The 22,702-nt window shown below is 40.3% G+C and overlaps 1 protein-coding gene across 5 annotated transcripts in view; it reads right to left on the reverse strand.

Moving 5' to 3' along the window:
* The window catches only part of ptprub (protein tyrosine phosphatase receptor type Ub), a 157,864-nt gene that overhangs the window by 65,501 nt on the left and 69,661 nt on the right, over positions 1-22,702 (reverse strand). For all 5 annotated transcript variants that reach the window (XM_039805644.1, XM_039805643.1, XM_039805642.1 and 2 more), the window contains exons 3-5: positions 14,405-14,676; positions 4,785-4,866; positions 2,192-2,307 (exon numbers count right to left, since the gene is read on the reverse strand). In XM_039805644.1, coding sequence (XP_039661578.1) covers positions 2,192-2,307; positions 4,785-4,866; positions 14,405-14,676 — 470 coding nt within the window. The remainder of the gene's footprint in view (positions 1-2,191; positions 2,308-4,784; positions 4,867-14,404; positions 14,677-22,702) is intronic.

Genomic DNA, 22,702 nt, shown 5'->3' on the forward strand with positions numbered 1-22,702 from the left:
AGTGGGAAACAGAGGGAAATGGTGATAGAAAAAAAATAAGAAAAAAAATGGTGTGCTTCAAATGAATGTTGTATGATACACCTTGCTGTTTCACCGTGAGAGGCATTTCTCACATTGTTCCACACCATTAAAACCACTAGCATCCGTCAAGTCAACGCAGCCTCAACAAAATACATTGAATCTGACATTTTTTCTTGTGTTTTCAGGCCATTCTCTTTGTGTGAAATGGTGGACAGGAATTTTGATACTTATCCTTTTGATCTGCCAGTTTTACCAGAATCCAAAGCATGTGAGCATGCTGGGATTAACAAGGAGAGCTCTGGGTTATGCTAGGCCATTTTGGCGTATGTTGTGCTTCTAATTTGGGCCTTCAAAAAAGCCACAGACCACACAAACCTCGGGCCGAGCCATCGCAAACAAACACATAAACATGCTAATTAGGGTTAAGCGGGCGATTAATCTTGTGACCGCAAGGAAAGAAAAAAATCTCAATCATAGACTCCTGCATCCTCCCTGTATCTTTACCTAACCTGGGAATTACAGAAAGGAGGCAGGGGAAATCAAATAACCATGACATCACTTTATGTTACGTAAACAATCTGACTGTAGCTAATTGGAGAGGAAACGACAAAACGATCTGTTAATCTGACAGCAGTGTGCAGCCAAGACTGTGCTGCAGCTGGTATGGCAGACAAAATGAACACAAAAGGGCACAACAGAAAACAACAGCGATGCGAGTTCATGTTCAGAAAACAGCTCAGACAGACATGTGTGACGCAGACAGAGCAGACAGAAGGACGGTGAAGAGGACAGTAAAAGACAGAGGACAGACAGGGAAGGAGCATTCCAGTGGCCTGGAGATCTCATTACAGCAGGCGCCTGTATGGTTATGCCAGCTAATTACCCAAAGCATTTGTCTTCATCTTTGTGTTGTGACCAAATGGCTTGTTTGATAAAGCATTCAGAGAGGTGGCAATGAGGACGCTTCAATTACATTAATCACACACCTCCCAGTTTCAAACAATACAGTAGGTTTGCCTGAGGTCAACCATGATTAACAGTAGCTGTAGTGGGTGGTAAGCTGTTGGCAAAAGCTACGAATGTGTGGCTGGGCAGCAATTGCAGCATGAGATGGAAAAAAAATGGAGCCCTACAGCACAATGACGTTTGGTCCTTTAATCTGGGCTGCATAAAGAGGAGGATTTTAAGAGCACAGAGTTATTCGCACCAGAGGTAAGGACTGCATGGCCCGTCCGACCTTCACAGAGCAAGCCATTCTAGATGAGAAGACAGATATCTAACAGCACAGGATTTGAATAAAAACTGGCGGCAGTGGAGAAAGCAGAGAACACTATGATCCTGTAATGTGTAACTTTTCAAAGGCAGTGAAGTGAGGAGGCTTTTTAAGCACAAGCATATCTCAGAAACATAATGATTCAATAACAGAGAAAACCATGTTGCAATGGTTATTTAATGTAACACGCTCCAGTTAAAAATGCCATTGTGTATGCAGACAGTTCGGTTACACGTTGTGATTTAATAACTATAAGTAATCAAACATCTACAAAGAGACACAAAGAACCAAAACGACTACAAAGAGACACAAAATGACCACAGACACAAAACAACTACAAAGAGACACAAAATGACCACCGACACAAAACAACTACAAAGAGATGCATAAGGACAACAAAGACACGCAACATAACTACAGAGAAATGCAAAACAACTACAAAGAGACACAAAACGACTCCAATAAAATGCTAAAACTACAAGGATATGCAAAACGACCACAAAGAGTCACAAACAGACTACAATGAGACACAAAACAACTACAAAGACATGCAAAGCAACCACAAAGACTCTAAACGACAAAAAAAGGAATACAATGACAAGAAGAAGACACCAAACAACCACAAAGACACTGTTGTTTGGTGTCTCTTTCAGTCTGGGTGTTTTGCTGCTTTGTAGGAGGGGTGAGGGGCCTTTGACATGTATGTGCTCAGGGGCCCATGTCTCACAATCTGTCCACATCAATGTAATCTGTCCTGACCTGAAGTATCTCTAAAATATAGAAGACTTAGTCCATCAAGTGTGAAAAGTACAAACCTAGTTTTCCATTTGTACTGTTGAATGTGTTGGAGGTAGAAACACAACAAACTCCTATAAACGCCACCATTAAACCACTGACCTCCAGCAGGAACTTCTCAGCCTCAGAAGCTCTCCCAGCAGCAACGCACTGGAAAGTAGCATTTTGCCCAGCATTGACCTCCTCATCTCCTAGCCTGGAGAAGTGTGGTGCCTTATCTAAAGAGCCAGACAGAGATAGAAGCACAGTGAGATCAAAATACTACATTATCTTATAGCTATTCACAATGTCAGTCAGCTACACAAGATACAATTTTTTTTTTCTTTCAAATACATAAACATCACAAATTACACCAAAAAGAAAAAGCAGTAACATATTTTCTCAGTTGAAAGTTTGAAGCAGCACTAAACTTTTGTAATCAATTCACTGTACTTCATTTGTGCTTGGATTTTATTGGTCTTTTTCCTTTAACTTATGTATTTTGTTGATTGCTCATAGCAGTTTGCAGAAACAAACTTGAATATACAGGAATAAAAAAACACAAAAACAGAATAGTAAAAAAAAGTTTCTATTTCTTTTTTTATGTGTGTGTTGACAGTGGAGGATAGAAGATGTTGCATACTTGTTTTCCATAGATTCTCCATAGCACATCAGAACCTTGTGTACTGTATGCCCATCAACAATAAAATGACATTTAAGATTGGAATAAAAAAAAGTGTTAAAATATACATATATGTTTTAATAAGACAATGTGTATTAGTGTATAAATACGTGCGTTTACAGGGTCGCTCAGTGTCTATTACCATGTAACTTGCTAACAAACAACAAAATCACATTAGAGGCAATGTATACATCAGCAGAACATGGAAGTCAATCTGCAGAAGAAAAGCCACAGAGTAAGCATCAGTCCTCCACATTTAGACTAATAATGTTGCAGCTTGCCGTGCGAGCTGCATATGAGTCCGTGTGTGGGAGTAGCCTTCTCATTCAACTCCATGATTAACAATAGTGCAGTGAGAGCCAGACCCCTGGACAGCCAAATCACTGGATAAACACCGGCAGCATTGCCTGCCATCTCTGAAAAATGGGGTAGGACAAGTTGGCATGTCAATCTGGATGATTGACAGGAAGAGATGGCAGAGCAACAGTGAAGCTGAAGCATCGGGGAGAAGCAAATGTTTGGGTGTCACACATCTCCTGCTTGGTTTTGCACCACACTGTTTTCATATCTAGCAGAGAGGGGGCAATTTTTTGGTCTTGTTTGTGTACAGTAAGTCGTAAAGGGAGTGTGCTCGCATCTGTACCCCACAGGTGGCCATGTTTCCTTTGGGTGACTCTACCTCCTAAGGTTAATTCATAATTCATGCCTGAGAGCCAAATATAAACAAACACTGAAATGAGCGTGAATGGGGAAAAAAACAGTCCCTACAGTTGGCAAGAACTGCGGTGTTATACAGCTAAATGTGTCAGACCTTGTCCTCAGGACTCTTTAGCACGATAAGTATTTCATTGAAGTGCAACACTGTTTTAGAGTCAAAGTTTAAGACTCAGGAGGCAAAAAAAGAAATGCCCACTACGCTTTATCCAGAATTCACAAAAAGGAACTTGTTGAGCTTTTATTTTTTTATTTAATTGTATTTTTTCTTTACTATGTGGCACTTTCCTTTGGTTTTTCACTCGTGAGTCAGTCGCTGCCATACAGGCTGGCCATGTGCCACATCATAAGACATGCTCAGTTCTTGATGAGAGTCTTAATTATTTAATGGCCACAGTGGGAGCATTTAGAAGATGCCATCTGCTGTCTCCGGGAGAAACAGGGTGACTGACTGGGTGGTACGCATACAGTAAGGGTGCAAACCAATCTGGTGTTTGTTTAATAAAATCACTGGTGGTATCCTCTGTGACATGACATCCCTGAAAAGTCTCCAAACGCTATTGTGATACCAGCAGGGGATATTTAAATATTAACAGGGAGATAACGCTGAATCCCTGTGAAAGTTAATTATCCATCAGCCTGTGTGTCAGTTATACATGTCACTTAAAAGCAGCATGGACCATCGGTGTTCAATGTGCTATGAGCCCTCGTGTTCAGCAGTGGGCTGTACACAGAGTGTGACACTGAGAGACTTTGTTCAGGTATTAAGCTCAGGGGACTTAGTGAATACGTTTTAAACAAGTCCCTTAAGGGCTAACAACACACTGAACCGCTACCCTCACTGACACAAAATGTGCTTGCTGCGGTTACAAAAAACCCACCCTGAACATTCTTATAAAGCTTTAAAAATGTATTGCTTGATGGGAAAAAACCCTCTTGTGCACAGTGACTTATGGCAAAAGCTACACCGCACTTCCAGTCAGGCCAGAGAACATCATAGTGCAGAAGTCTTCAGAGACATAATTTGAGATTTCACTGATTAACAAATACATTTGGCTGTCAAACAAGGCTGGAGGCAGGAATGGCAGTTTTGGCATTTGAGTGTCACAATGTTTTAATAGCACTGCTGTTGGCACAGGACGCCTCAGGAAAACCTGCAGTACGAATATGAAAGGTCGATCAGCCATTACTCTTCCCCTCATCCTATTTAGGTTTCATGCTGCTTTGAAATATAGGTTTCTCCCAAAACCACTAAACTTTCTTTTCTCCCCCTCCTGCACCTTTCGGTAATTGCAGTTCATTGTCAGAATTGGCACTTACAGCAGGGGTAGTTGAGCACCATGATGTCATCTATGGCAATGTAGCCTCGCCTCTCTCTGGAAACTGTTGCCTCAATCAGCACCTGCAAAAGTGAAGAGAACATGAATACGTGATGAACAGATTTAATTCATAACTAGAACTGCTAAAGCATACACTTTTGACTAACCTAATGCTCTCAAAGCTGAAGTGTACGAGCAATTTTCTAAAGAACACTGAAGGCTGTGTGAATACTATTGCTCTTGTCATCTTGACAGATGCATTAATTACAAACAAGCCCATCACCACATGGTTGCACATCTGCTGACCCAAAACAAAATGCGAGACAATGAGAGAAATAAAAGAAAGACAGAAGCATAAAAATAGAGAGACGGATAAGTTTAGCCTCAGTCCGCAGGGCCAAGAGACATAATAGCTTTATCAGGAAGCACACAATGTGTCGCCTGAGTCATGAGCTCCATTCTACATTCAGGGCGCAGGCTGCTGTAAAGCCATAACAGCAGATAATACAGCTTGTACAGGGCCACGAGACTCGGGGGAGGAAAAAGCTCCATACTGTCCTATGGAACAATAAGCTGGATGAGCAGCAGGCTCTCATGAAACCTAATCAATATTAAATCACCATCCTCAGTAATAGTGAGAGAGTTATGAGCCACAGGGGTGATGTTTGTTTTCACAGCACCAAGGACAGTCTTCCATCCACAGGTTTGATCGAAGGCCAGCTTTGAGTTATTGTTTCTCATAATCCTCTGACCAAATGATTACAACATGGTTCCTATCACTGGGTCTTGATTTTTACTGAGACCGCCACATACGCGCCAACCATACCCAAACTATGTTATATCCTCCTAGCAACTTTGAATGTGTGTGTAGGATGTCTGTGTTTACACGCTAGGATAGCTGTAAAGGGTTAGGCAACATTGGAGATAATTCTTCTCAAAGTCAGATCACTCAATCAAGTTATAGTAGCTTCACCAGGGACTTTCTTGTGTGTTTTTGTTTACTTCATAAACAATACTTGTTTCTATGAACATGACAGTTAATTCTTGACGTCGGAGACAGTAGTTTGACTAAATCTTAGGATTCAATCAGCTTGTTCAAAGATTTTAAAAAGTCTTCAAAAATGTGGTCTTTCTCAGCAGACTCTATCCACTGAGGAAAACTGAAAGATGTGGTTAAAAGCTCAGGAAAAAGCTTAAAGGTGGACCTGGAGGTACGATTCTTTGTCAGGATATGTTTTCGATACCTCACTTTGTGGAATGAGAAAAGGAAAAAAAAAAAATGAAAAGGATTTTTTACAAAACCTTTTTTTTCTCCCACAAAGTAAGTCAAACTTTTCAAATGCATCACCATATTACTAAATTACATCAAGACAATTTAGAGCACCTTCCAACCGATGATTTTCTGACATGTATGACAGTGTCAGTATCACATGCCAACTTTTGGTATAAAACAGTTATTACATGTTGCTGAAGATAAATTTTGGGCAAAAAGTATCAAAGTTTGATACCAGGACCAATAAGACACCCAGATTATCTTCACCACAACAAACTGCTTGTGTTTGCACACCGCTTTTAAGAGTCACAACAACATCTCCGGGACCTCTGGCCCAAATCCCAGCCCTCCACAGTCAGCAGGACAGAGATAGTCCACCTCTAGACAAGGAAAGGAAAGAAAGACATCTGATTACAGCAACAATTGGTGTGACAACAACCCTGGCCATGCACAAAGCTTAGTGGGCACCTGCACCGACATGATGGGATGTGAGGAGATTGGGGTCAGCTAATAGACTCCTGACAGAATGAGAGGCAGAGAGTCAGGCGTGCAGAGAGAAGAAAGGGGAGACTAAGGTTACAGAAGGAGAGGTGAGAGGGAAACCAGGAGGAAAGGTCCTGGCTGCTGGGACTCAGCGTTGGAGAGTGACCCTGCTCTGCGAATAGATGGCTGCACTCCTCCGGCTCAGGGAGGAACACTCAGGCTAATCTCCTTCTGCCAGAGTCCATTTTCCTGTTTGTTCCCAGACACCGCTGGAACCTGAGCTGGAAGAAGCCACCTCTTTTAAAAAAGGATATTAACATTTCCTGTTTTCATCATTTCCACTTTCCCCCCTATTTCAAGTGGTCGATTTTCTTTAAAAAGCCTCTTCTCTCATTTCATTCTTTCTGTCTTTCAATTTTTCATTGTCTGTCTTTAATTCTTTCAGTGTCCATCTTTTTCTCTTCCCTCTTATTGAGCACCAGCCGAATGTATAATATTTACAGCATATGGGACACAATATCCTTCGATATGTTGACCTATATTAGCTGTGTAAGCACACAGCAGCACCATGCCATTAGACTAACATCGAAATTAGCTAGAAACCCTGATTAGGCTTAATGGTATACAAGAAAGTCTAACTGAAGGTGTTATTACTCTCTGCTGAGCTAAAACACTCAATAAGAGACTGATTACTGGTAAATCGTCAGTCTTCTCAGCCATTAGGATAGGAGGTTATTAAGAGGGAGACATTCTGAGCATTTGTTTCAATAAGCAGATTTTTATTGAAAGCCACTTTCCCAATGAAACTTTCTATTTGCTTGTACTTTATTCTAATGAATGGCTACTTTATTTCCAAAATATATAAAAAATGCAGGAACCATCTTCTGAGGGAAAAAACAAAACAAAAAGTGTGACACGTAGTGATTTATGACTGATATCAAATGCACATTAGGAGAACATATTACATTACCCTGCAATATTGGCTTTTAGAAGCAATTGTTATGTATACAAATCCCGAGATGATTTATCTGGCCCGATAAACCAGCTTCTAACTTTTCCACTCCAGTCAGGAGATACCGTTAGACACAGAGGGCTTTCACTCACCATTAGACACAGTCATAGATAAATAACTCACTAAATATTCACAGACAAAAGGTCACATGCTGAAGTAAATCTGTTCAGGTGGAACATGCCTAAGGATTGTCTGTTTCTGCGAATATGTATTGAATCTTAGGAATCTTAATTTGCTCTCCACAGTATTTTACAAAAGCTGTTTCGATAGTCATAGGCTCAGCAGTCTGCAGTGTGGAAAACAGGAGATATTGTCAGCCAAAGCTGAGACATGATGATTCTCATTTGCAAGTCTTTGATGTGAATACCTCTTTTAAAGAAATGAGTCTAATAAGTAAACAAGATGGCTTTGTGGGAAACGTTATAAAGTGGGCCAAGTCTGGTTTACGAGACAGGCTAGATGTATACAGAATGTGGCAATCAAATGTGCATTTACAATGTTTCTTTATCTTTAAGATATTCAAAATGTTGGAAGCTACGCCTATCGAAATCGAGATGAGAAGATCGATACCAATCTCATGTCATGCGTTCATTTCAGAGCTGGTAGCCTAGCCTAGCTTAGCATAAAGACCGGACCATAGCCTAAAGATTAAGAAAACAAACAAGCACCTCTAATTAACAGGCTATATCTCCTTTATACAAACTACATTGCTTAGCAACCCTACAGTGACGACAAGACTCCAGGCAGTCACGGCGCCTCGCCCCTGTAAAACCTAAGCTTGTCCTTTATACACTTTGTTTTTTTGTACAGATTAAACAAACAACATATATGTTAATTATTTTGTGTTTTTTTTTATGAGGGGTTATGTGCTGGACTATTTATTGGCATGGCGCAATGATTTTCTGAAGGCTTTTTGTCACTGTGTGGCAGTCTATATCCTCGACAATCCACTTCCGGGATTGCTCCGTTGCAGACGGAAATTCCGCCGGATTTCACTCATTTAGGCCGGATATCCGTTACCTCGGGCTTCCTTTGTGTTGGCATTCTAAACTCCAGTCGATGGTGAACTGCTCCTCATATCTCTGCAGGGTAAATCCAGACAGCTAGCTAGACCAGTGGTTCCCAACCTTTTTTCCTTGGCGCCCCCCCTACTCATGTCTAAGAAAAACTGAGCCCCCCCCCCCGCTCCCCCGAAACTGAAGTTGAGGTAACTCTCGAGATAGAGCTTTACCTTCTTTTTTGATACAGAGCAGTTATCAGCACTTTTACGTTTCTCTGCCGTGTTTCATTCATAAAATAGTGATGCCGTGTCTGATAGCAGCTAGCAGCTGACCTGATGACAGCAAGGGTCACAGGTTAAATGGTCCCGGAGGTTGGGCCTACTAAGTAGGCCGCCTACAATTTTAAGCGAGAACAAAAATATATAGTTTTTATTCAGACTTTTGTATACATTATATATTCTAGTGTATTATCATAATTTGTTTAAGATGTGCAAATATTTTTTTTACCTCAACCTCAAACCAGATAAAGACTTGCACCCCCCCCCCCTGTGATCTTTGCCGCCCCCCTGAGGGGTGCCCGGACCCCAGGTTGGGAACCACTGAGCTAGACTATCTGTCCAATCTGAGTTTTCTGTTGCACGACTAAAACAACTTTTGAACGTACATGTTCTAACAAAATAAGTTCCTTCCCGAGGCTATTTTGCAGAAGCGCCGTTGCTCAGTTCGGCGCTTAACACCACCCATGACGATTGTGATTGGTTTAAAGAAATGCCAATAAACCAGAGCACGTTTTTCTCCCATCCCAGAATGCTGTATGGACTAGCCAGACCCTCCTCCGCAGCACCGCGGTGGAGGAAGGTCTGGCAAAGCGAGACTACTGTGTGGTTACCAGGCAGTGGTTTTTACATGTATCAATGTGCATTTGACATGACGTGAGTATTGTATAAAGAAAATAAAACCTATCCTACAAGCAACCACACTTACAACACGGAGGATGTAGCGAAAGAGGGGGTAAATAATATGCACAATATCAACATAAGATAAGATAAGCCTTTATTGATCCCCAGCGTGGGAAAAAAGTAAGGCAAGTTAGACAGAAGAAAAGCACGTCTGAAAAAGATTCTGACATTTGGAAGGAGACAGAGTAAAGAGACGAAAGTGAGAGATGGTAAAGAGTGGAGGGGGACATGTCTCCTGCTGTAGTTGGCAGTCTTGGAGTGCTGGATAACATCTTTAATATTTGATAAGAAGGTTTTCCAGGTATTGCAAACACTTCTACCAATAAGAGGCAGAGAGAGAAATACATGGCAATGCACACCAGACACATGACATCTTAAATCAAGACATTTCAAGGTGATCTTGCTCTCTTAGATTTTTATCCCCAAAAATCCATTGAACTCCAAATCCTAATTTCACGACTGCGGTAGGAGGAAATGATCTCTGTGTAATGCTTATCAACACTGATATAGTATTAATATAAAGGGCAAGAGAAGAGGAAGAAGATCGGGATGATTTTGGATTTCAGCATATTAATTCTCTTTGGTGATTATCAGAGAATAGCTTGGACTGTTTTTATTTACATTCCACAATGACAATTTCAAGACATAAACAGTGACTGTGTGTGCTGTAAACAAGGTATTTCATGGGGAAACGAGCAACCTTGAGCGTAATCTCACATCTGTTTCTGTGCAGTGCAAAAGGCTACACTGACAATTGTATCCCTGTGCTGTAGGGAAGGAACTGGGAGCTCTAATATGACCTGAAATATGACCTGAAATCTAATAAGACGGAAAAACCTGTGGATTTGAAAACCGTCTCTGAAATTATGTGTGGTCTCCTGGGATTTATTTTTACTCTGAGAGAATGATAAGAAGTGCCTGTTCTCCACCTCTGCTTCAAAAGAGTGCTTTGCTAGTTTAATGAAAGGGTAAATCTGCCTGCCTATCACTTAAAATCCAAAGTGATCATATTAGACTTGCTATGGAGCTGATATAACCCACATTATTTAGTATTTAAAGTCACACAAGCTATAGCTAATGTGCTTTAGAACTAAAAGTCTCAGGGTGAATTTTAAGAAACGTGTTGAAGCAAACCAGGCTGTAACAGATTCCCATTGCTCTCCTTTATATGTTCTGTTTTCACTGCACTGTCGCTTGATAGCTAGCATTAAGATGCTATTAAAGAAAACATTCAGCCTTACAGCTCCACATTTACCCTTTTCTGTTTTGTCTGTGTAACAGAGAGCAGCGACGTGTTGCAAGCCGAGACCCTGTGTCATTCCACAGTGATGAGCTTTTTGACTGCAGAGGGATTAGCAATGTAAGCTGTGGTATATGTGACTTTCAGGGGGCAGTTTGTTTTGCTCTCTTTGTACTGAGAAGCAAGCTCGGCTGAGTGAAAGTAAAAAGTGAAATGAGAGAGGAAGCAAAGAGGAAAAGCTTTGATTCCATACAATTGGATACATTTTCTCTAATGGTGCCAAAACCTGGTGACCAAATCCCCAATATTAACAAATTTAATAAAATACATTTGAGCACTGTGTTATCCCACACATGAGATAAAAGCGAGGCCATTAGCATTTTAGGCTGTTCTATTAAAAGGCTGTACTGTCAATACTAATTTAAGTGTTATGCCCATCTCCTTCTTCTGGACTGTTTGTCCTGTCTTCTACTCCTCCTCATAAGCCCATTATAAATCTCCTTCTCCTAACTGGAGCCTCTCATCGGAGGCCGCATCACAATTCTGACTCACCTATGAGCAATCACTGTTTACTGGGATGCTTACAGGACTGTTAGACAAGAAAGTACACAACTCCACTGGGGGAAGATGAAGGGAGGATGAGGAGAACAGAACTCCTAAGTACACAGGCAAATTCAATGGCACGTGTCTGTCCTGATGTGGTGATCGGGCAGAAAAGTGGTTAGGCAGTCTGTTTTATAACAGAGAGATCACAGCTCAGCTCTCATGGCATCCATCAGCAGCGAAGCGCTCCTTTACCAAAAACACTCAACAGTTTTCAGCTCACTCATTGTTAAACATGAGCACAAAAGCAACAGCGATTTAATACATTTAATAAGGGCATTGTAAAAGGAATGATTCACACTGAAATGCCATGAAAAGAAAATAATCCGACAGTGGGGACCTCATTATTTGTTGCACAATTGAGCTAATGAACAGTTTCCCTGGCAGGGGTCCTTGCTCGCCTGTTTTCTGCAGGGCAAAGCTCAAGACAAGGTGTGGTCCAGCGGTAGCACTGATTAGTAGAGCTCGCAGTCCTCTTGTCTACTGATTTGTAGCTACCGAGACGACACCTAAAAATACAGTATGTAAATAGCCAAAGTCTGTAGCCTCGGCTCCAAAAGCATCTATAACTTAATGGGTTTTTCCCATAAATTTCAAAGGTATTTCTAAAAAGCTAAGAGACTCTTTGTCTTACTGTCTATGTTCTCATTTTAAGTATACTAGTACAGTGCCTGTTCAAAATGTGCCTGTTTGGAATAGGCTGATTGTATTGGTGCTTGGAGCTTTCTCCAGAACTATTGTAGCCCAAAATTACTTACAGAAGGACTCCAAAGCACTTAATATGCACCCCCACTGTATAGCCTACTACGGACTTGCTGTGTACTTCTACTTTAGAGGAAAACATTGTACTACTACATTTACCTGACAGAGAACGTTGCAAAATTAGGTTTTAATCACAAAATATCACAATTAAAATGTGGAGTAATCAGACATTTGCCTCATGGACTCATGGCGTTGCGCCATGGGCCACCCATCTGGCCCGTTACAAGAGCCAATCAGCAAAAATCTGCGTTGATCAACCACCAGAACCGGACCAAGGAGCCTACAGAGACGGCCTCAGAGACAGCATCAGCCAGCTCCAGAATGTGAGTGTGTGTGTGTGGTGTGCACAGAGAGAGATAGGGGGGTGGAAGAAAGGTGGAAGGCAATGCAAATAAAGAGTCATTATTATCGTGAACGACTTTAACTCCTTAGCAGAGGCGTTCATATCCAAACAGGCTTAGGGGCTTGACGGTTAGCGTTGAAGTATGGAATTGATTTGCGTGGGTATTTTGCCGTCGGGGCATTAGTGTTATAAGTTAGCAGCCCACTTAAACAACCAGACCCAGGGTGAGTCTGAGGAAGACTGCAGTCTTTGCCCGGTCAGCTCCGGGATAGTGTCACATTGCCAGACCTACAGTAGGCTATCTCCACAGCGCCGCAGAGGAAGAGATTAGGTTATATTGTCTGTTTGAATTAAATTTACAGCTCACAGCAACTTAATACAACTTAATAGTGTCTGACTTTTGTTTGATATCTAGTGTCGACAAAATGGCTTTTTATTGAGTTTCCTCTTAGCGAAATGCAGAGAGCGAAATTTTAACAAGAAAGAAAGAGGAATATTTTGTTGGCATAAATTTCAACATTTTGGAAAATACACTTACTCACTTTCTTGCAGAGACTTAGAAGAGTAGATTAATGTCACTCTCATGTACACTAGATATGAAGCGAGAGTCAGGACACGATTATCTTAGCTGAGTTTAGCATAAGGACTGGAAATAGGGCTCTGTGCAAAAGGTTAAAAAAAAAGAAAATTACCTACCACCACCTCTAAGTTCACAAATTAACACGTTGTATCTAGTTTGTTTAATTGGCAACCACACAGTGATGACCAGACTCCAGGAATTTACTACGCCCAGCTAAGAAATAGTCCAGCACAAAACCCTCTGTGACTACACTTTGTAAGGATTAAACAAATTCAATATAATGTGTTAACTAACAGGGTTTTCTAGCACTGGCTTCATATTTGGCATGCAGCTATGAGAGGGATCTCAATCTTCTCATCTAACTTTCAGCAAGAAAGCAAATAAGCAAATGTACCAAAATGTCTTACCTTTCCTTTAACAACAAATCCCATGAGGCATTGAGTGTACCACTGGCTCAGACTTATGGGATGCTGCATCATTTTGAATGAAACAAGATGCTCTCAACTTTACCTCGGTCAATGTGCCAAGGTGTATTAGATACCTATTCCTCTTAAAATATTATTTCTCTCTAGCAATAATAAAGCTTGTAAAACCGTACAGTATGTCCTTGTGCATGGACCACAGCAGCGAAACTTTTTCTGTGTGAGTGTTTCTGTATGTTGATCAAATAGCCTACATCTAGCCCTCTGTTTGTACAAAGGACTATGTTTTACATAGTGAAGGTCAGATCTTGTAGAGCCGAATATAATTTAATTAAGTCGAGGGGACTGACAGTTCTTGATAATATGCACACTAGTCAACTTAATTGCTTTTTGACAGCTCCGCAGAGTTTGCAGAAAAAATAAATTGGATTAATAGATGGATATCCCTCATGCTCACCTGACAGTGCCATCTACAGACCACAGCACATCAGGCACCAACAGTAGATGCCAGTCAAAGTCCTTTCTACTACAAGTAGGCAATGACATGCCATGCAAATTATTGGAGTCGGCTGAATACGCAGTACACAGGCCTCAGTGGGTGAAATCTCTACCAGGCATGTCCACAGGAGACCTAGTTAGGGTCCTCGAGCACTAACTTTGGCTGCATTCACAAGGGATCAACGCTAATTAAATTGCAAATGCAAGTAATTAACATCAGATTCACCTCGAGGCTAAAATGAGTGGTGATCAACAGAGCCTTACTGTGTATCATTTTTCAGCTGAACAAGACGTCGGTCCACGGGTCGCAATCACAAAAATGAAACCTCTGACTGTTCAAGTACTCGGTGTGAGAGGAGCATCTTGTTTCATTAACACATAATGAAATCAAAGACACATTAGTCACACCCTCACATGTTAGAGCTGAGAGTGACAGAGTTTGTACCTGGTATTCATTAGGCCAGAAGGTGCTGACAGCCAGCTCAACCTGGTGCCACTGCTTGGCGTGAGACCCCGACATGTTCCACGCCGGGCTGCCGAGCGGACCCCCGTTGACTCGCACATATGCCCGTAGGGCCCCCGGACTGTGACCATCACGACTGTACAGGAAGTAGCTGAACTGGACGCAGTGTGTGTCGTTTTCACTCAGCGTCTGCAGCAGCAGCTGAGCACGATGACCAATGGCATGCTGGGAGGAGTTCACCAACATATAGGATCCTGGAAGGAGCAGAAGAGATGCATCACCTATTTTTAGTGTTCCAAATGTATGGGTCATCGCAACAGTCTATCACTTCTGCCATCTGTTAACATTTTTATACATGTTGCCATTTTCAATTTTCTGAAAGATTTAAATCTCAGGATGATTCATTTTGAAGCCAATCTATTTATTTTAACTATTTAAACAAAAAACATTATATTCTTTGGTTTATTCCCTCTACACCAGGTGTCACATGTGCATCAGAAAGAGACGTCATCCACAAGTTGTGGCAGTGAAGCATGCATTTTAAAAAGTTAACAAGCAGCCAAACCGACACTTGCACTGCGTCTGCAAAGCTTGTCTTTCCACAGCCAGTAATAACTTTTAGTCAGTGATTTTTTTTATTCATGGTTTTATATCAAAATATATTTATGGTATTTTACTATTTGTTTACTGTGTCGTTTTCCTTAGAACTGTAATGTATTATGTAAGATCTACATATCGGAAAGGGACAGGAGATTCTCAATATACAGTACATTGATTAAGTTAATCAGTTAATTATTAAGTTAAACCTTACATTGTAAAAGAATCACTATAAGACATAAAAATGAATTATGATCAAGGCAATGAAAAAAGCATACTTGTATGAACCAAAAATGTCACAAAGGAACAAATCCGCTTGTAACCCACTCTAAGCAGGGGGAATCCAAAAGAAGGAAAAATTAAAGTATTCTCGTATCGTTATGTGTGGGCGGTTGATAACAGAAAGAAATGTGCCCTGTTGAATCAAAAGACACAATCGGTGCTGGCTGATGCACTCGTGAATACTGGAGAGACACACAGAGAACAAGTGAGGCATGGAAGAAAAAGCAGACAGATTGAGCGAGAGAAAGAACTGATTGCAGTCTTCCCCTCTGCAAGGTGACGCAGAGGTAGGAAACAAGATTCACAAAACCCCCCAAAGCCTCCTCTAATCAGGATAACATAACCCCATTGCCCTTTGCCTAGCATCTGTCCCGCCTTGAGTCTGTGCCCGCTAACGTGATTAGCAAAACAATGTTGGGAGACCTTCCTGTGTACTCATATAATCAAGCCTGTTGTCTTTGTACTCCAAGGTCTTTCTGTTCTCAGTCAGAAATGAGCCTGAGAGAGCAGACAGTCACAGAGTGGGCGCCAGGTGTCCTGAAGACATTTATTCTCCACCCAGATGGAATAGCATGTGAATGCTGAATTGCAAGACAGAGTTCTTTACATCCCACACAGTGTGCACCTCTAAATTGGGAAGCATCACCGACACACACTATACTCTGTAATGTTTTCACACCTTACCAACAACTCACCATGCAAACACAAGTACTATGAGTTATGAGTACAGCAGCCTGTTGCTCCAACTATGTGTAAGTTCAAACTTAGCCTAGTTATAACGTAACTTAGTACTATATTGTGATTTACAGATTAACCCTTGTGTTGACTTCGGGTGAAAATTGACCCGTTTTAAATTTTTGTTTTATATTAGAAAATGTAGGACGTAGAAATAAGTGCTGAAAATGTGTAGAAGAAAAATTTTACAATTTAAAACGTTGGAAAAAGCAAAAACAAACAGCCGTCAAAAGGTTGACGGGAAGACAACACAAGGGTTAAAATAAAAATGGTTGCAGAATCACTAATGGTAAAAGCAGTATTTCTGCCACACAGCATACATTTTTCATTAACTGCATACCATTTTGCAACACAGTAATCCAGTAGAGACCAAATTTATTGAGGTCCTAGTTCAATATCTAGTATAGCCAATGTGCATGGTAACCATGAAAATGGAACTCTATTTTTAAATTGGCCATTTGACTTAGTCATGATTTTACGTCCAAATTAGTTAGGTTATGCCCCAAGTAGTTTTGGTGCGACTAATTTTAGTAGCTGATTTAGTTGCAAACTAACTAGTAGTTACTAAGCCTCTAGTCTCGACTTTACACTCTAACTGAGGGGAGAACTTACATATATCTGGTGCAACTCAGTAAGAACTTTTATTAGTAGGTCATTTTGTCTTCCTCTCCATTTTCTAAGTGCAAAACAAGACACCTGATGGAGTCATCTGCCAGCACCACCCAACTACTGAGAAAACACTAATTACTTCTTTAAGAGCAATAAGACAAAATGCCTGAATTCACAGGCTGATGTTTTACATAACGAGATTAAGATTCACACCCTTAACCTTGAGCTATAAAGAAAGTTAAACTGAGGAGCACAGAGAAGTATGGACAGTCATTACCTGGAGGCTAGAGTAGTAGCCCCACTGCCTTGCAGCCCTCTGTCAACAGCCCCTGGCTTTTGTCTTGTCCCGGGCTGAGGATCTCAGCAATCTCATTTCACTTTGCTTAATTAGATCTTTCAGAACCTGTCTCCTCTCCTGCACCCTCCAGGCCCACATGGGACTCATTAAATAATAGCAAAGGGCTGAAGTACTGCAGCCGTACTGTCCTCACTGATGGTTATATCCTGGATGCGTGCCCCTTGTTTTGTATATAGACATCATTAACACCTTCCTGTTGACTTTGCACGTTACTATTATGTCACGAAGGACACCTGAAGTCATTCTGCCGCCCTCTGACCTCTTTGGTAAAATAAAAATGTCCATTAATTAAACATTGTGGCAAATTAAATGGAGGTCCTGGATACATTATGTGCAGTAATCTTGATATACTGTAAGATAATACATGCATCTTGAATGTAATTTGGCAAAGTCCAGTCCTGCCTGGAGCTGTGATGGCCACAGCCATGGCCACACAGCCATCTTAAAAGTGGTAACCCCTTGCCCTCACTTTTATTTTCTTTGGCTACTGTTTTCTTAAGGATTGGTTTATATAATTTCCCAGACACATACATACATGTTTTTTTTTCAGTCAAACATTTATTAATTTCAAATAACTTACAGGACACATGATTGTTTCAGATTCATACTTTATTTAGTTGACGGTACAAGGTATCTTTTTGTAGCGCGCACATTTAGTTATTTTTGTATTGTTTTTTTTATTATAACCATTATTTCTTTTGAGCTCACCAGTTTGGAGATGCCACAATAAGAGGGTCCCAGGCAGTCTACTGGGCAAAAGGGTGGCACCTGGAGAAAGAGGTGCAATTGGACACTACCACTGCTCGCCGTGTCATGGGGGAGCTCTATTCTCTTTAGTTTATTTTTTGCTTGATTAACATTATATTAAGTTATTCTGTTTTGATTAATGTATATGTCTCCTTCGTTGTAGGAAGGTCAGTTGTACGTTAAGTTAGTTCTGTTAAGTACTTTAGTTCCGTTTTGTTTAGTTGACCTCTTTTATGGGCCTAGAACCAAACTTCTCTTTTGTTGTTTATTAATTTTTTCTATTTTTTGGGCAAATATAACCCCATCTTTTGAAACATACCTGTGACTCCATGTGCCTTACTGCTTGGTCCCTCACAGAGCCAACAACATGGTTCCTAAGGAACAATTTGCATCTAAGGGGTAAAAAAAGGGTAATATAAACAAAACAAACTAATTATTGGGAAGCGATTATAATTTCTCAAATGTATTCCTACAGAGCATGTTTTTTGTTTTTTATCAATTTATTAATTTTCTATTAATTTTAATAGAGAATATGCCCTTGAATTCATGGTTTCAATAAATTGTTCTTGAGAGTTTTTGCATTTCTTATTAAATGTTCTACACTGTATAGGACTGTAACTACTTTTCATTTGGTTATTTCTTTCGTAGTTCATAAAATGACAGAAAAAAGTCCAAGGTTACATATAAATATTGTTTTGTCTCCGACCAACAGGTTTTGAACTATTTTTATTAAACAGGTAAAAGCAGCAAATCCTCACAATTGATAGACAGGATCCTACTTCAGTGATGTACTAGTTAATATTAACCTTGAGGTCAGTCAATTTATCTCTATCTTAAGATAGGGACACTCTGAATAACATCTTCAGAAGAAGCTGGGGCGATGAATAACTTGCCCACACAAAGTAATGGCACAGTTCTGCCATCAACAAATCGTTGGATTTAGCTGAAAAGTACTCCTCAACTGTTCCATGATTGAACACTTTGGCTGTTACCTTCATGATTTCATCAGCACTTAAGCCTTCATAAGTTTGTCTTGCAGGAGAGTTTTTTTCTCTTCATTATTCTGTCATTTAGATGTCAGTTCAGTGGCACTTGTGGTTGCAATATGTTCAATTACCCTCTTGTTTAATTCCATTAGAAAAACTGCATTTGTCAATTACAGCAATTATTTGTTGTTACTGAATGCCATTGCACAGTACAGGTACTGAGACAATGAAATGCAGTTTAGCATCTAATCAGAAGTGCAAAACGCAGCAAAATGCGGAATAATGTACAAGGTTTATACAGAAATAATGTGGAATAAACAGTAAGGGGTATGAATGCACTAGATATATACAATATGAGCAGCATGGACAGTGATAACAATGTTAACAATGTGTAGGAATACGCTAAGATATATACAGTTTAGACAGTAGTACAAATATGAGTAAAAATATGGGTATGTATACAGTGCAAGTAAGTAGTGTCAAGTAGCTCAACTATAGGTTATTGCTAATTAGATTTTCTTAATATAACCTTGCTTCAGAGACATATTTAGACAGCATATTGTTATAATAAACATGTTAACCTTTCAAAATAATTTGCTGAGTGACTTTAACAAATCACAAACTTATGTGACCATGGAACATGATACTCTAATATTCACACCGTTCAAGGCATAAAAGTATTTTTTTAGTTTCCAGTATGGAATAATAACTTGATACTGAGGACGAATCTCTAAACTGGGCTTACTATGTGTTTTTCCAAATCTGCCTCCCTCACCTGCGGTGTTCCACCTGGGTCATTGTTAGTGCCAATGTTATTTTCTGTCCATATGCATATATACAAAGTTTCAGAGACTAATATTCTTGCACCAAACTTGGCCATTTATTATCCAATATAAAACAATCTGTAATATTCAGGGTGCGATTTTCTGGGAGGGGGATGCATGGGATTTCCCCCTTTCTGGTCTACATATCCCTGCCTCTACTGAATTATTTTTATCCCTGGTAGAGACAAAGTGTATCCCCCCTCATAGTGATCAATGCTACTTCACCAATAGACCATATATCATATACATAAAATAGAAGTATTTTAAACTAAGTAAAGCGTGGAATTGATAACCTTAACGATGGCTCAATTCCATCAAGTGTCCCAGTAAGCTGTTTCAGTGAGTCAGCATGCACAATACCAGGGCCTCTCCTAAGTGGAATGCAGCCATCATTAATGGTTTTGAATACACCTGTGCTTTTCCTACTATGACATGTCAACATGTCTGCCGTGAAAAAGGTCTATAGGTGACTGAAAGCTGCCTACAGGCACCGCCAGATGACAGTCCTTTCAGGGGCCATGGTAATTGAGTTTAGCCAGCAAAGTGAGCGATGACAGTTAAGTTTAGGCACCAAAATAACTAGTTAAGTTTAGGAAAAAGATTGTGGTTTGGATTAAAACACTCCTGAGGAACGAACAAGCGTTTCCTGGGTAAAAGCAATTTGCTTTTGCTGCCAAGTGAACTCCGCTTTCTGGCTTATTATTGCATGTTTTGTTTTTTTGTGAATGAGCAAAAAACATCCCCCTCCCCCCTGCTTTTTTTTAACAAATCGCACCCTGGTAATATTGAATTCCTTGTCAAGTGTAAAGTCTCTTGGTTCCTCCAGCTGAGGACCATAGTCCAAATTGAATTGCTTTTAACAATTCCAGATCTCCTCTTGACTGGACAACAGTGCAAGTTATTGAGGCTTCAGCCCAAAGTAAATTGCCTACCTCCAGCTTATTCAAAATGTAGAGGACAAGTAAACACACACACACACACACACACACACACACACACACACACTTGCTTTCTTTCTGCCTTTATGTTTTAAAATTGATTTTAAGATTTTACTGATAACTTTTAACACTCTACATTGTCAGACTCCCAGGTACATTATAGATATGTCAATCCCACAAGAGTCTCAGGGCAGCCTAAGATAGAGGTCTCCTGGTAGTTCCAATAAATTGCCTGATTACCAAGAGTGGCCCTTCGGTTTTAAATTACAAACATGGGCATCTCAGGCTATAACCAAACCTTTTATCTGATAACTCTCCTGTTTTATTAGGTCACCTTTTAAATGTACAGATCACATCTGTCACTGTGTACCTAGCTCATATTTATTTGTTATATTTCTTTCCTGTTATCTTTTGATATTGTCATTGTTTTACTCTACTTCCTCTTTTACTTTTCATGTAATAAATTTTTTTATATATATATTTTATATATAAACTATTATATATCTATTTTATTAATAGGTAAAAGCTGGAAAATAAATTAAAACTAATCAGATCAAACTCGTGTTTAGTGCCACCATGCGTGCACGCACGCACACACACACACACACGCACACACACACACACACACACACACACACACACACACACACACATACCCACTCATTCAAAAACACACACACACACACACACACACACACACACACACACACACACACACACACGGCATCTTTTTCTGAATTATACTCAAAAGCACCGTGAAATCTGATAAAGTTCCATCCATCCGATGCCCCTCTCAAGGGCAAAAGAACATCCATAACAAGATTAGGACTGATCCAGCACATCATAATTCACAAGGAGCACTGCTGGAATACAACGTGGTCACAGGCTGTAGGTGACACTATCTGTGGCAAGCCACAAGAGACTAAGAAGGGAAAGGAGGGCGATAAACAGAGGGTGGGGTTTGGATTGTGCTGCATTGATACATGAAGTGAGGTCACAAACAGGGAAAGTGCAAAAAAGACACAGATTTGTTAAGATGGGAGATGGTGAAAATAAAACAGGGAAACAGCAGAAAGCTAAACCATTATTTTTCTATTTATTTATTTTTCTTCTGTGTCAAATGTACCAAGCCTTTCTCTATATGACCCATTCAGCAAAACATTGTTCCTCTGACATCTAAGGCCAGGGCCAAGTAATCTCAAATACAAAAGAGGGTAGAGGGAGCAGAGGTCTGAATATAATGGGATGAATGGCTGTGTAAGGGTTTAAGATGTGCCCTTGATGCGGTTTGCTGTATCATTACTGGCCAGCTCTCAGCACATTGGCCTTGATGCTCTTCTTTTCGGTAGCTTCATCCTGCACTGTACTCTGTTGTGAGAGGGTCATGTGGGACTTCAGACTCAATCTCTGAAGGCCTGATGTCTCCAAACTGTCTGTTTATCTGCTGCTGTCCGCAATAACCTTCAGTGCAAATAAATAAGTAACTAAATAAAGTGGAGCTCTGGCTATTGCCCTGAAAGGCACATTAGTGTTGTAATTGCCCTGATGTTTAGTCTCCCTCTGACAAAACTAGCTCACAAATGTAAAATTGCTTCATCATGTAGTGAAATTGTCGACAGAGCTCTCAGTGTAAGATGCCGCAAACACAGACATAAACAAACGCCAGACGTTAATGTGTTTACTGCCCATCGCTGTACAAAGTAAATGACTAATAAAGTTATTCTTTGGTGTTTTTCTTTTGCCTGTCTGATCTTGTGGTTAATTCAAGGCAAGCCTGGAGTTACTGTATGTAAAAAAAATGTAGATGGAGGCTTTGATAAGGAAACCCGTTGAGAGGATGGACAAGTTCCCTTCCTAATGGCAGATGTCACACAGGGACATAGCAATAATAAGACATCACACAGATTTAATCGACTTATCACAATGACACGCAATGACAGCTTCCTACTGGGAATCTGAGGCTGACCTTAAACTCAAAAAGAAATGCAGCAGTTTCCTCTAATTTAACCCTGACATACAGCAGTCATTTCGCTGACAGATTCTCTTAACTGTAGCTACCTAGTTAATTAAGCCAACTCCATAAGACACTTTTAATGTATGTTTGGTTTTTGAAAAAGTTAAAAATACACCACACTACAAACTATTGAAATGCAGTGTCACGCTTATAACAGCCCCTGGTACTCTGCCTAAACATGTCCAAAACT

Source organism: Perca fluviatilis, chromosome 7, assembly GCF_010015445.1.
Source record: "Perca fluviatilis chromosome 7, GENO_Pfluv_1.0, whole genome shotgun sequence".
Classification (NCBI taxonomy): Eukaryota; Metazoa; Chordata; class Actinopteri; order Perciformes; family Percidae; genus Perca; species Perca fluviatilis.